The sequence below is a fragment of the Epinephelus moara genome, chromosome 5 (genome assembly GCF_006386435.1).
Source record: "Epinephelus moara isolate mb chromosome 5, YSFRI_EMoa_1.0, whole genome shotgun sequence".
In the NCBI taxonomy this organism is placed as follows: Eukaryota; Metazoa; Chordata; class Actinopteri; order Perciformes; family Serranidae; genus Epinephelus; species Epinephelus moara.
Genome location: NC_065510.1, coordinates 24,983,844 through 24,999,824, shown reverse-complemented (window position 1 = coordinate 24,999,824; position 15,981 = coordinate 24,983,844). Strand labels below are relative to the sequence as shown.

At 41.5% G+C, this 15,981-nt stretch overlaps 1 protein-coding gene across 1 annotated transcript in view; it reads right to left on the bottom strand.

The window, feature by feature from the left end:
- Positions 1 to 7,236: 7,236 nt before the first annotated feature.
- Positions 7,237 to 15,981, bottom strand: part of fhdc1 (FH2 domain containing 1) — a 49,637-nt gene continuing 40,892 nt past the window's right edge. Inside the window, exon 12 of the mRNA XM_050045487.1 lies at positions 7,237 to 14,668. Within this exon, the coding sequence (XP_049901444.1) occupies positions 12,491 to 14,668 (2,178 nt within the window). The 3' untranslated portion in view covers positions 7,237 to 12,490. The remainder of the gene's footprint in view (positions 14,669 to 15,981) is intronic.

The window sequence follows — 15,981 nt, the reverse complement described above, 5'->3', positions numbered from 1 at the left end:
GTGAAGTGTAAATAGAGAGTAAAAGTGTAAATAGAAAGAGTTTCAGACCTGTATTAGGAAAGTCAGAGCTAGTTAAAGGCTAAAGTGAGCAGATACGTTTTTAGCTTTTAAAAATATTTAGTAAGCTAGCTTCCCTGATATCTATAGGTGGTGTGTTTCATAGCTTTGGGGCATGACTGTCAAAGGCTGCATCCCTGATCTTCTTCCAGCTGTTGCTGGGAATCTCCAATAAACCAACAGCAGATGATTGCAGTGTTCTTGTAGGCAAATAGCTAACAAGTGAGTTAGCCATGTAGCTCGGTCCTTGCCCATTTAGGGCTTTGTATACAAGGAGGAGGACCTTAAAATCAATTCTACATGTAACAGGTCAGTGCAGAGCAGCTCAGACTGGCCTGATGTGCTCTGTCCTCTTGGTTCTGGTTAATAGCCCCAGCTGCAGAGTTTTGAAGGAGTTGAAGTCTCTCAGTGGTGTTTCTTGGGAGGCCAGTAAAAAGTACATTACAGTAGTCAAGTCGACTTGAAATAAAGGAATGAATCAATTTCTCAGCATCTTTTTCATTTAGAAATTATTGTACTTAAGCGATGTTTCTGTGGTGGAAAATGATGTTTTCGTCACCTTGTGGGACTTGAAGCTTAGATCTGAGTATCACTGGGCTGCAGCCTGACAGTAATATTTAGGAGTGAAAAAAAAATGTGTTAAATGTCATTTTAAGTAAACACATGTCTGAGAAGAGTATGGCTTTGTTTATGAAAAATATATGTTCTTAAGACAAGACAAGACATGACATGACATGACAAGACAAGATATGACAAGACAAGACAAGATATTACAAGACAAGACATTAGAAGACAAGACAAGATATGACAAGACAAGACAAGACAAGACAAGACAATATATTACAAGACAAGACAAGACAAGACAAGACAAGATATGACAAGACAAGACATTACAAGACAAGACGAGACAAGACATTACAAGACAAGATATGACAAGACAAGACATTACAAGACAAGATATGACAAGACATTACAAGACAAGACAAGATACTGTATGACAAGACAGGACATTACAAGACAAGACAAGGCAAGACAGGACAATACAAGATAAGATAAGATAAGGTAAAATTCAAGTAGTGACTGCTTAACAAATGATAATGATGCAGATTTTAGAAATTTCTTCAGCTGAGTGGGAAATAACTGATTAGGACCTCTTGATCTTTACTCTTTACCTTTGTAGCCAGGCTAACTGCCCCCCCCCCCCTGTTTTCAGTCTTTGTGCTAAGCTAAGCTAACCAACTGCCAGCTGATAATTAACAGACAAATATAATGTCAACTAATTATCATCCAGAAATCCAAAAAGTACTTTGCAAAATGTCAAACTTTTGCAGTCAGAAAAATATACCTAGTTACATTCCACCTTTAAACAGATGCATGGTGTACATAAGTAAACTTTAAAAAGGACAAATGAGATAAAAACATTTGTTTTAAATGACAAAAGCAGTAAAGTTTTAAAGCCACACCGGCTCTCCTCCTGACGGGACATCCCAGCACCAGTATAGTAACGGCAGCTTCCAGTCAAGCCCCTCCCTTCTTATGAGGGAGGCTGTTGCCATGACAACCCTACATTATGCAGCAGCCCATGAAAGAGTCTTTTCAGATTAAAAAAAAAAGAAATAGAAAAGAAAAGAAAGAAAGACAGAAACAAGTTATTTGCATTCCTTTTCCATTAAAGATTTTGTGTGATAGAAAAAAAGGCGGCATGAGGTTTATTGTCTGGCTGTGGGGGAGGGGCGACCGTGATGCATCTGAAGGCCTCACAACTATTTTAGAAAACTAATGCACTGTGTGTGTCGCAGTCAAAGGCCACCTGCTTAGCATGCAGTGCACAATCGCAGGCTGGGTGCAAAGATTTCTGTTTGTTTCAGCATCCCACCTCTGTTATGTTAAAGTAACTTAACAGGTACAGTAGCTGCTTTAAAACTTCAAGTCCAGTCAAACAGTTTAGATCCACGACAACAGGTCGCTCCAGAAGACGAAATGAAGCTGTGAAAACTCAACACTCATTCTTTACCTTTAGATTAAGAATCAAATTTAAAGCATCCAAGGAGCAACATGTAAACAGTTAATAAGTCCTGCACCACAACGTTTCCACAGCTTAAGGACAAACCAGGATACTCAGACTTGAGTTTGACCATAATCTCATCCCGCTCTGCTCACAGCTGCACCTGCTGCTGTCATTAGTCCAGCAGAGCATGGCGGGATTAACAGAGAGAGTCCTGTGAATGGCTGCTGAATAATTGACCAACGTCTTTTGTCTCATCCACGCTGCTTTGATTGAACATATGTTGGGAACCAAATTGCTTGAAATTTTGATGTGGAAATGGTAATTACTGGGATTTTCTAGAGTGAAACAGTTATTAGGAAGGCTGCTGTTAAATGTACAGTATCATATAAGACTGAGACAACTGTATAATAACCAGGAGAAAACAGAAAATATGCCTAGAGTGATTTCTGTTCTGACTGCAGAAGCAGCAGGAAATGAAGGAAATGAAGGAGGTGTATCACATTCCCTGTGCTATATGGGACTTAGAATGAAATTGGACCTTGACTCAGAGGATGCATTCATACAGAGGTTTTCTACATTCAAGAATAACTGCTGTGCCTACGAAGCTCTTAAAAGTTCAATTAAAAGCAACAGTACAGAATAAATCATGTAAATTTAGCAGCAAATCTTCAGACCCTATTCCGGCTCTTACGTGCCTTTAGAAACCACTTGTGTTGCAGTAAGTGGTGCTTTAGTCTTATTTTAACTTTAACAGCATCACTGATAATGTGCGCACTCACTCAACAATAATTTGACTGTAAATCTGAATTTTAGGGCTGCAGCCAGGGATTACTCTCATTATCACCTGCAGCAGAAAGAGGAAAGGCAAAGAAAAAGGACAAAACAGCTTTTTCCAGTCCTGACAGGAGAGGAAGGTGGAGAATAAGAGGAGTGAGAGGAGACAGATTAGGCACACCTGTGAGCCGGGGGAGGGAATCAACCAACAAACTGCATGAATGGAGAGAGTGTGGCTTAAGAAGCAGAAATTTAAAGCTAACTTCAGTTATGGACATTTTTGCTCAAAAACCTTAAAGGAAAAAAACATAAAGCCAAGCACACACACACACACACACACACACACACACACACACACACACATACACTCCCCACTCACATGAAACTGAATTGGATTGGACTGAACATATCATATACACCTTGTTTTTTTTATTAATAGGAAATTGGTGTGTGAAATCTTGTGTTTGATTTTTAACAATAATCATTTGATATAAGTCTATTTTGGACTGAATATAAAGAGGTTTAACTGAAGAATGAAACAATGATTTGTGTTTTTCCCTTCGTGTTTTGTAGCAGTGGGTACTAGCTATCCAGGCTAATTCCCCAACTATTTTAAATTAATATTTCTCTTAAAAATGACAGTGTAGGATCGTGTTTATTCTCCTGTCTGGTGCCCAACTTAACTTTGTTCAACTGGGGATAAATCTACGCTACACAAGTAATGTGCTGATTACATAGGTTCAGATTTCGGAGGGGGACACAAGGGACACATCCCACCCAATATTTAAACATGTGCATTTGTCCTCCCCCGATATGGACATGAACGTAGCAGAAGACTCTTATTTTGTCAAAATAAAGACATTTATACCATAAATTAATGTGCAAAAGGCTCAAATTGGTGCATAAAAATTCACCATAATGCAGAAAACTAATTGTTTGATGCTCACCTATGCCCTTGGCTGATTATATCTTGAATTATCAATTAATTATTTTGTTTGTATAAAGTCATAAAATACTCAAAAAATGGCCATCACAATGCCCAAATTCTTTGTTTTATCCTTCCATCAATACAATACCCAAAAATATGGAACAGAATAGTAACAAACTCTCACATAAATCAAGCTAGAATCAGAAAGTGTTTCATTTTTTTGCTTGAAAAATGACCAAAATAATCATTCAATTATCAAAGTAGTTGAATATTATCTTTTTTTCTGAATATTACATAAAGAAAGAGAGTCTTCAGCACTGTACTGTGACCCAGTATGTAAAAGGCGGTGATCAAACAGGAAGGGGAAGCAGTTTATCATAAATCAGTTCTGTCTCACCCCATATTTCCTCCAGTCTTCTCTCCCTGTCTCGTCTCTCTGTGTCTGTGGGGTCAGCTCAGTGGGTCGATTCTCACCGTGTGTTCATTTCATGTAGATCTGAAGACAGAAGCAATTAATGGGAGATCACATCAACACTGACAAATAATACTTTTCCTTCAATCCTCATTAAAAGACATTGTAAGCATTTCAAAGTGCATATTTTTATTGTATGATTTTTTTTTTTTAACTCTACAGTCTGGACACAAAGTGGCAGTTGTGTTTTGTTTGGCCGCTAATCTCATTGGTCCTCAGTTGATCTCACACTGATAATCCCTGTAGGTGTAGTAGAACGAGTCGACCACATCCCAGCATGTTGACATACATTTATGTGGATATACTGTATTTGTTAAAGGTCAGAGTGATTCGCTGTGACACTGTGTCCTTTACAGTGACAGCAGGGAGTAAGGTCGTCAAAGGGACACTGCAGTACGACTCTGAGTAGACTGTCACCTGGTGTTACAAAGCACGAACTCAAGATTGCATGAGTAAAAAATTACAGTAGAAGGTCACAGCCTCATTCTGGGGGGTTAATTTTCATTGTACTATTCTGTTTTTTGGTTTTCAGTTCTTGATGTGAGAGAAAATTGGCTGCAAATGTACAAACATTCAGAGATGGAGGATTTGAAATTGACCAAAATTAGATGTGCTTTTTATTTTTAACTCCCAGAAATGATTGCTGTAGTAAACATGCACTCGAAACTGCTCATAAAACAAACAGAAGTTGTGACTCACTCTTTGTAGTGATGCTGATGAGACCTCCTTCCTGTCCAGGTTCTTGTGTGACCCCATGTCTGCATCATGACGTACTTGCCGAGCAGGAGAACATCCTCAAGCTGCTCTTTAATCCATCCAACAAAATCCAAAACCAGGAGCTATGTGTTGTGAATGACATGTAAGACCCTTCGCTGCGTCCTGCAGCAGCATCAGAGTGAAAGTAAAGATCCTACTCCTCAGGTGCTGGGTTGAGCTGCAGGATAAGGAGGGATTGCGAGGAGCATAATCCCTCGCACATGACTACAGCAACTTTGATCTAGAGATAAACGTGCCAAGTCACGAGCCGTTTGACATCTCATGCTACACAATACATACTGGGCAATGCCTCCAGCATGAAGGCCTAAATATAACAGGACTAAGCCGTAACAGACATGTCAGACAACAACATGTGTGCCATCCTGGGGTTTTGTCCATTTTGGCAATCATTCATTTCTAATAGATCCTGATGTATGCAGCTGTTATGATCACATAAGAAGGCTGAACAGTGTTTTTTGTTTTTATTAAAAGGGACAGTTCACCCCAAAATCAAAAACATGTGTTTCCTCTTATCTTTGGTGCTGTTTATCAGTGTCTGCCTTGTCTTGACTTTAACTGGACGAGTTGGCACTTATGCTGCGTTCCAGGCAAGTTTCTGAGCCCGTAAGGCAAGTCACGCCAAACTCTCAAAGCAACATGGTGGACCGTGCGGGGTTTATGTTTCTTTATGATCACTTCTGTCACCAAAGGTGCCAATTCCTTACTCATTTGAGCGAAACGAAGGAGGAGAAACGGCGCATAAGGTCACATTTGCTATTATACTTTTTATTTTACGTTATCTGTGTGTTTGGAAACGTATTTTGTATTGATTTATTCTTGCACTGGAAACACGAGTTACAGGTTGCCTGGAATGCGCCATTAACTTGTGGTGCTCAGAACAAAAAAAAATCCATTTGTGAAACTCATGACACAGTCACTCAAAATAACCCACAGACGTTGTTATGAGCACATTAACTATTTTCTTTCTACCAAACTGCATCTGCCAACTGTATCACTGTGCAGAAGGAAGCGTGCATCTACTCATGAACAGGAAGCTTGTGCTTGGGACAGGGTGAGAAGCATCCTCTGCAGCTGAGCTGTAATCACTGTAAACTGTTGTGTTAGGTGAGGCTAGCAGTAAATGCAGTTACATACAAACTTTGCTTGAAAAGGCGTTTAGTCCTCTTGACAAACATACATATATAGAGTGGATGTGAAACCCCAGGTCAAACCTTTTAATACAACAGCAGTCACATCTCTACATTTACTAGTGGGGTGTCTCACACAATGGTATTTAATTTGGTCCTATTGGGTTTCTCAAAGCCTAAAATATAGCATAAAAATTCAAAAACTGTGTCCAAAAACAACAAAATGACACAATATTGTCAAATACCAAAATGCATTCAAACCCTGCACTGTGGAACCTTAAAATAAATCAGAGTACTGGCTGAGAGTGACAGGACTGCTGACTCACAAGGTACTCTGCTGCACTCTAGTGGTTGAGAGGCTGAGGTTCACCCACTGAAGTGTTTTTGTGCACTGAACATTTGGTCTTGGTCAATATTTGATGTTCCCTTTCTGTAAGTATCTTCAACAAATGCAGTGAAAATATAAACTCCACCTGTTTAGAATCAAATCATATACATAACTGACAATAATCTTAACAAGAAAAACACCTCCCCTTAAAGTCTTTGTGTATTTATTTTAACATATTTATTTGAAAAAATACAGACTAATAGCGATTTGTGGGCATTATAGTTTTAAAGGTCCAGTTTGTAGCATTTAGTGGCATTTATATCAGCAGAAATGAAATATAACTATCTTTTCATTAGTTTATCATCATCTGAAACTGACAATCGTGTTTTTGTTACCTTAAAATGAGCTGTTTATATCTACATACTGAGCGGTTCCTCCTCCACATAGTCTGCCAAGTTGTTCTCACAGTAGCCCAGAACAGACAAACCAAACACTGGCTCTAGATATGGCCATTTGTGTTTTTGCATCGGCAAAGTTCTCCTACAAGTTTCTGTTGGATGCAATGTGCAACGTCCGCCACTAGATGCCACTAAATCCTACACAACAGACCTTTAATGCAAAGCTTTGAATTAGCAGTCTGTTTCCACATTGTGGGCTCAACACTGCAGAAAACCAAATATTTTTACATAGTCAAACAAAGTTCAGGATCAGAGCAGCGTCCATTATAATGAAGGAAAAACCAGTCAAAGAAAAACAAAGGCCAAGTTTTCAGTTTACACAGCAACGTGATTTTATTTTATTTCTCAGATGTCATCATCAGAAATACAAACTGCAGAAGAGTAATGTCACAATTTGCAGCCCTGTGGTCTACTGATCGGAGATGATCGCAGTGATCAGTCTTTTATTTTCATTGTTCAGATTGTAGAAGACCAAAGCTGAGCGGCAGAGCAGCTACATATATTCGCCTCAGGTGTGAAAACTACAGCAGACACTTCAACGATTCTCATCACAAAGTAAAAAAAAATAAACACACTAGTCATTCCAGTGTACGAGAGACATCCTCGGGGGTAAATTAATGCCAGAATAAGACACATTTAATTATTTGTTGAAAGATAACTGGAGGGAATACATATTCATACTAGAGAATCAGCAATTCTGCAAATTTAAAAATCCCAAAATAAGATTTATTCTAAACATAAAGTCACATACTGTGAGCAGGTTTTAGGCAGAGTGACATGAAACAATACCACATAATGTGACAAAAATTTGTGGACAGCAGTGACCTTCTTAAGGTTTACAGGCCTTTAGCAAGCAATGGTAATTGATGTTTGGACTGTTGCTGTGGTAACCACCCCTTAACAAGGAAGTTGTGGCGAAAAGGGTGAGTAAGTATTCAAATTCCTCAGCAGCTCTACTGCTGTAGGCCAGTCAGTCAGATGAAATGTAAAGGGCAGCATTGTAATGCCCTGGGTGGTGGGTGGGGTTGGTTGGTGGGGGTGGAGGGGGTTGGTGCAGTTAAAGAGGTAGCAGCAGGGGGCATTGTGGGATACACAAAGGACGACTCAAAGGACAGACAGAGTGAAGGAGAGTGAGACTTATTGTTTTAATTGTGTCCAGGGTGGAGGAATAGCATCTATACAGCTGATGCAGAATAAGTTGTCTTTTTTAAAACAACCCAATTCACGTGATGAAACAAAAGATTAATCCACAATTAAACATCTAAGGGCGACTTTTTTATGTTAAAGACACATTTTTCCTTGGTTGGAAGTTTTCGTTTATACTTTATAAGCTGAAAAACGGTTGAAAGAGTGGAATTATTTTCAACAATCTTTGTGATCTCAAGTTTAAAGTAAGAGATTCTTTTAAAGATCTTGCATGTGTTTTACAACTTCAGTAATTCAAAGTCCACTTACTACTCTGCTTTTTCCAGAACTCTCAGTCATGTTTAACTACTGTAATAAAGGTGAATTTTCATGCTCAAATTAAAGTCTTAATTTTAGGCTGAATGGCAGTGAAATTTCATGAGTTATAGCATTTCCTGATGGACACTCATTACTATTTTTTTTAAAGTAAAGAGCTAAATTAGGTGATTGATTTAGCAGTCGGTGGTAAAATGATCAGCAACAATTCCGAAAATCAAATAATCATGTGAGTGATTTTTTATGCAAAAATAAAAAAAAGAAATTCCCTAGTTATATGTTGAGAAAAGCATCAAATTCTTACCATAACTGAAAAGTCAATATATTTGTGTTTGGACCAAAAAAAGCATTTTGAATTTGTCTAGTTGGGCCTCAGGATGACTTTGCAACAGGTAATTTTCACTGTGACCCAATGATTAACTAAGAAAATACTGGTCAGATTGATCAATAATGTAATTAGGCTAATTGACGTGTAGTCACAGTCCTCTGTTACTTTATTTGAAATGGACTCTAAGTTTAGGCTACATGCAGGCCACACACACACAGCGGCATGTCACACTGGGCCTTTTGTGTTCATCAACTTAATTTGCATTACAAGAAGAGGAAGAAGGAAGCCACCACATGTCAACATTACACTGTAGGTCAGAGCTCTCAACATCTGATACAAGATATGGATACTTGGAGCATTTCAAAATATCTGTGCGCTCACATATTTCTCTCTTTTACCCTTCATTTTTTATGCTATGTAAACATATTGATAGTCAGAAAAATACTATGTCTTTACATTATGTACAAAGTGAATCACTATCACTGTTTCAGCTCGGTGTGATGGAATGTAGGAAAAGTTTCTACCCTCCTTGTTTTTTTTTTCTTTTACAATCGAGGAGTTTCTACTGGTGATGGATCGGCTACATTAAGCTTTAAGGCAATGCACTGTGGTGTGTGTTGCTGCCATCGAGACAATGGCACAATGCAGTTTGAAAGGCAAGTGGTGTGAAATGGTCAACAGGGCAGAATTCAGTTTGTGCCTCTCGTTGGTATTACCTTTGCATTTGAGCTACGGAGCTACGCATTTGTTTGCTTTTTAAATAAATAACCGGCGATCTTAAAAAAGCCAAGAAGGATGATTATAAACACTAAAGGTGTTTAAAGGTATTGACAGACTCTTAAATCTGGTACATGATAAAGAAAAGATGTTCTGACCCATTGTCCAAGTTGCGACTATATTTCCTATCCAGGTAGCAGGAAATTATTTTAGTTCCTACTAGTTCTGTACGACACAAGCAACATACGTATACACCAGTTATTTTGTATGAAAATATAAAACAATACAATATAACATACATATGGACAAATATAAGTTTCAAAATTACTTTCGCTTTGTACAAATTCAGCAGGAAAATATGTCATTTCCAGCTACCATCTTTGGATTGCGAAACATTTGTGCAACTTGAAAAATGAGTTACATAGTTTTTTTAAATTGGAAATATACTGCTTAGACTTCACTGTAGAGTGCTACAGGTATGACCTTTTTTTGGGCCCAGTCAGAAGTTGGCTTCGCCCTGGTTCCCTTGTCAAGTAGCCAGCGGGATTTTTCCATTGGATTTTGGATTATTGCACAAAATAAGATCTTTGGCAAACAACCGTTTATGGTACTTTAAGGAAGTGATTTTTGTGATTTTTTTGCAAGATAATCTTCACATTTTTAAGCAAAAAAACAGTCGTCAGACGTTCAAAGCAAATATTGTGTTATAAAAGAAATCAATATGGTCATGTGATTTCATCGTCACCACCAACACCACGAGGCTGTTAAGCTGCATTCGGCGTGATGATGTTCTTTAGTCTCACTTAGCCACTTGTTAGCAAATGTCTTTTTAGACACATAAAAGCTTCAAAATTAATGAGTGGGGGTATTTACAGATGTCTACTTCATCCGCTTAACCAGGGCCGGGTGGCAGGGGCAGCAGGCCAAGAAAAGTACCCCAGACGTCCCTCTCCCCAGCAAGACTTTCTAGCTCCTCCTGTGGGACAAGGTGTTTCCAAGCCAGATGAGACACGTAATCCCTCCAGCGTGGCATGGGTCTGCCCCGGGGCCTCCTGCCAGTGGGACGTGCCCGGAACACCTCCAGCAGGAGGCACCCAGGAGGCATCCTGATCAGATGCCCGAACCACCTCAACTGACTCCTTTCGATGCGAAGGAGCAGCAGCGCTACTTCGAGCTCCCTCCGGATGTCTGAGCTCCTCACCCTATCTCTAAGGCTGAGCCCAGCTACCCCACGGAGGAAACTCATTTCGGATGCTTGTATCCGCAATCTCATTCTTTCGGTCACTACCCAGAGCTCATGACCATAAGTGAGTGTTGGGACGTAGATGGACCAGTAAATTGAAAGCTCCGCCCTCCTGCTCAGCTCCCTCTTCACCACGACGTTTCCGCATCATTGCAGACACTGCACCAAACTGTTCCATTCTACCCTTACTCGTGAACAAGACCCCGAGATACTTGAACTCCCTCGCTTGAGGCAGTAACTCTCTCCCAACCCTGAGGGGGGGCAATCTGCCGGTTTCTGGCAGAGAATCATGCCCTCAGAATTGGAGGTGCTGACTCTCTTCCTGACCGCTTCACACTCGCCCCAGTGCATGCTGGAGGTCATGGTGTGATTAAGCCAACAGAACCACATCATCTGCGAAAAGCAGAAATGCAATTCTGAGGTCCCCAAACCGTACAGACGTATTTTATGTCATTGACACGTGACAACATGTGAAAGTCTCTTAAGCTTGTGTTAATCACAGACCTTATTTCAAGTATCTCACCATAAACCCATTCAAAAATGACTGACTTCGAGATGAGGGAACCAGGAGAGCTAAAATGCTAACTCATTTCAAGGTTTTAGGACTCATTCCTGCACAACTCTTTTGTGCAGCAGACTGTATTTTTCTATGAAAACCCCCACAAATGACATATTTAATATTTCAAAAATCATATGCTCAGCTCTGTGACTCAAATGTAATGGTGCTACAAAAACAAACTGGAGCTAGGCTGAATTATGACCAGTTATTGTTGCGATTTAACCATGTCAGGAAAGGTGCAGGCCTAGAGAACATCTGACATGACTACATTCACAGTAGAAACATTAGACCAGACTGTCAACATAATCACGTGACTGACGATTATTTCAGTGTAGTTTCAGACATGTTCAATGCTTTTCTCTTAAAGCATCAGATTGTGTGTTAGCCTACAGTATACAGGAAACGATTCCCTACGTGCACGTCTACTCCATGAGATTATGGAGGAGTTCTAACACATTTACAAACTACTGACACACATACATACACAAGGTACAACAAGTACCACAGTTGGTATACACTGTCTTATAATCTGTGACTTTATATATTGTAGTAATATTATTATACCAGGGATTTGTAAAAAAGTGACATTGCAGTTTAAACCATTTTATCAGATCTACATCTTCATCATGCAGAGCCAAATGAACGTATTCTACTTTTCCTGCTGGTACAAGGCCACTGCGATCTCTCTGAGGTATCAAGCAAAGGAACCAAAAAGCAAACAGGAGCGATACTCTACTGGAGGACGCAACAAAACTACAGTAGAAGACACTGTAACAGCAGCAAGTTAAGGTACAACAGATCTTGTAACCCTGAATGAAACGGACACTGAAGCTCAGTCTCAAATTGTCGGAGCTAATTAGCAGCATCATATAGTCAGTAGTGTTCAGCATCAACAGCATCACAGACACTAGCATATACAGGAAACAGACGGCGAAGCAGGCAAAGAGGCTCCTGGGTAAAAACACCAATTTGCCATTTGTCAGTTTAGTTAATGCCCCCCCCCTCAGAAAAAAAAGAGAAGTTGTGAAAACAACAAAACAGGAACTCATGAAGCAGTTCATTGCATCTTGCTCTTTGCAATTCATAAACCTGAAACAGAGTCAGCTACTGGAGGAACCTCATGGTGAGATAGCTTAAAATCATTTTTCAGAATCCTGTCTTTTGCATGATACGAGTCGGCACTGTAGATGGGGAAGAAGAGCGAATATCAATTTACATCAAAGTCTCTTTCTTCTGTTCTTTCTGCAGTCTGTTTATTTCCAGCTTGGTTTACCACCTCTGCTGGGCGTCACCGAGTCTCTAGACTGGACGGACTTTTCAGAAAAGCTACCAGTCTTACGGATTTCTTCACGTGTTGAAGGTGGTGGGGGAGTCTCGCTGCGGTAGGCGCTGCGACTGGCTGCCTTCACACTCTGCACCCGTCGCAGGTTTGTCCCTTGTGGCCGCTCCTCGCTGGTACTAACTGTAGATGACAACCTGTTCTGCTTCCCCGGTGTTTGCCGAGCTAGAAGCGAGGGGCTGCGAGACGGGGTGGAGGGGACAGACGGAGGGGCCAGCTCCTTCTTGGTTCTAGAAGTTGAAGCTACTGTGTTGCGGGCAAAGCTGGGGACATCGGAGGTGTTTTTTACGTTGAGCGTGTGACAGCTGCTGTTCTCAGAGGAAGCCGCGCCCTGAGCCTGAGCTTGGGCCTGTGCTAGGGCTCTCATGGTGGAGCGGCACATCTTCTCCTCAGGTGCGGGTTTAGGGATGTTCCTCAGGGGTTTGGCGCTCGGCTTGTGGATGGAACCTTTTCTTGGGGTCGAATCGCGTGCCCATCTGGAAATGCCGCCTGTGAGGCTGCTTCCCCTGTGAGCTTTTGACTCGTCTGGAGGCAGGCTGGAGTGTCGAGGAGGTCTTGTGGTTTTCTCGCTCCTTCCTCTCGCTGGGGTGCTCTGGTCCCGAAGAGGCCGCCGAGGCTCTCCGTTGTCTTGCCCCAAAGGTTTATCTGCTCTCTTGTTGCTACCTGTCCTTGTAAGCTTGCTAATGGGCACAACTTTCCGCATGCCCTGAGTCTCGCTGCTGGTTAATGTTCGCACATTGCGACCTCCACTGCCCTTAGTCGCTTTGTTAGGTTTACTCTTTGTATGCGCTGGTTTTCTGCTGCTTCTCTGTGCATCTTTTTCCGCGCCTTGTTTCCCCTCTGCCGTGTCACAGCTCTCTGTGTCCCACTCTTCTGTGGTAGCAGACGGGGTCATGGATGATGCGTCCACAGATTTTGGCGCTGAAAGCTCATTGGTTGAAATGGACTGGTCATTAGGAGACTCCAAATTAGAGGACAGAGAGCTTGGATCTTGCTGGCTCTCCTGATCAGATCTCCCGCAGTCAGTCGTCGTTCTGAAATGTCCCTCTTTCGTAAGAGATGAGCTTTCAACCTCAGAGTAATCCGAAGTGACAGAGCAGTCCGCCTCTGTGCAGTCTAGAATATAAAACATTGGTTTCTTATTGGACACAGATGTATCTAGTGGGAGGGGTGTATCACAGGTTGTTGACGAAACTGTGCTGTTGTCCTCTTCTTCTTTCTCTCTCTCAGGAGAGACCCCGGCTTGTATGGGAGGATCTATTTTCCCTCCCCAGGCTGCCTTGGGATCTGCTCCTCTTTCTAAAACTTTATCATGTCGGAGGATGTCCAGATTTAAGGGAAGTGACTGTCTCTCCTTTTCCAAATCAGTCACCACAACATCCCCCTGGTTGACAAAGTGCAGATGACTGCTGTTATTGTTTGGACTAGGTAGGTCAAAAGCTTGAGGTCCTCGAACTAAAGTGTGCGTCTCCAGACTAACATTCATGTGGCCGGTAATTGTTGGGTTGTGAAGATGGGCGGACTTCTGAAAGACAAAATAGGGGCGAGGCAGAGCGCTGCCCTCTGACACCGATGAGTAATTATTGTTGTTGTATGGGTCGTTATCATTCAGCCCAGAGGAGGAGAACCTGGCCAGCGGGCTGATAGGCTCAGTTTCTGCACGTGGAGACGTCACCTGTCTGTCACAGCCCAGCTCGCGGTTGTCATCCTGGGCTAAGATCCAGGGGGTCGTCCTCCGCTGCATGGCACGGCCCGACCGAGGTAGGCTGTTGAACTTGGAATAGTCAGTGGGATTTCCAGTGCCTCCGAATAGCTCCAGGTATCCTTTGAGTTCTCGATCTGCTATGGAGGTCATGGTGTGACGGTGGCGGCGGGCGCTGGCGGAGCGTCCCAGCGGGCTGTGGGGACTCTGAGACCTCTGCTGGAAGAAGTCCAGCAGGCCTTCCTTGGTGAGCATCTCCACGTCGTTCTCGCTGCTGCTGCGACCAAATCCACCGCTTTGATCTGCACCCGACCACGCAAAGCGCTTTTCCTCCAGCTCCCTCAGGCGACGCTGTCTGGCAGCTTCCTTCAACTCACGGTCTGAGTTGTCCTGAGAGAATGAGGACAGTGGAGAAATGTTTAGAGGAAGAAGCTCAAATCAGACTAGAAAGAAATGAACACTTCAAGCATCTTGTTTTACCTCTAAATTCACTCATCTTAACTGATATTTCCCAGTTATTTCAACATTGTCTTTCTTTCTGTTAGTTTTGGCTTCACTAAAGTAACTGAGTGTGCATGACTTGCTCTCCTATTTAAGCCAACAGTTTCTGTTGATGCAGTTCCTGCCCCTGGAGCAACACACCAGCTTTGCTTGACAAAGTTGGATGCAACTGCCAAAATATCACGCAGGAGAGCCCAAAACAGTCATTGTGACCAAAATGCAAAGCTTGGTTTGCATAGTTGAGTTCTCATGATTAATAAAATGGTCCAACGATTGAAAATGTCATGTATTCCTGAGCCACAAAGCCCCTATAATGATACATTTGGGAGGGAATGGTTGAGAAAAAAAATGCTATGTTACATCAAATTTATGGATAACATTACACGGATACATTTAAATTTATAAAAATAAGAAGAATAGTAAAATCAAGCCTTTCAATTTGGAGAAGTTTTTTTTTTTAACTAAACAAAGCCTAAATATTTTGTTTATAATCCAGCTTCCTTTGATCTACTTTATTCTCTCAGTTGTGGTTAAACAATCCAATTTCAACGCACAGTTTTGAGAAATCTGATGAATCTGTGATTTGATGGCAGGCGAATCTAACGCTCACAAGGAAGTACTACCCCCGTGGTTCCCAACTGGTGGGTCATGGTCCAAAAGTGGGTCTCCGCAAATGACTCGGAAACATGTCAAGTTTGTGAAAAACAAAACAAAACAAAAAAACACTATATTTTTAAGTACAGTGAATTTCCATCCAAGTGTTGTTTTCTGCTGTAGAGTGAGTAACTAACAGACAGTTACTTGACAGAGACGGCAAACTCGCTCGACGACATGGCCAAATGCAAGTATGACGCTGAATGCACTGAACTGTGTGGACCTCCAACTAATGACTAAGGAGAAATCTGGACCCTGTGGCCGGACCTGTTGGGAACCACTGTACTAGTGCGTGTCCAAGTTTCTGCGAGTTGTACGCGTGGCGTACCACCAACGATGTCACTGCAGTGACATCACTCCAACTAAGTGAGCGACAATTAGACAGGCTATAAATAACTAACACTTCAGCCAGTATTTAAACCACTGGGTGCTCATGATATGTCAGTAAAAATACTTAATTGCACAAGAAAACCATGAGCTTACATTAGGTAAAAATTGAATCAGGAAGTAATTCTGTGTTCTGTGTTATACCTGGCTGTGAGACAGTT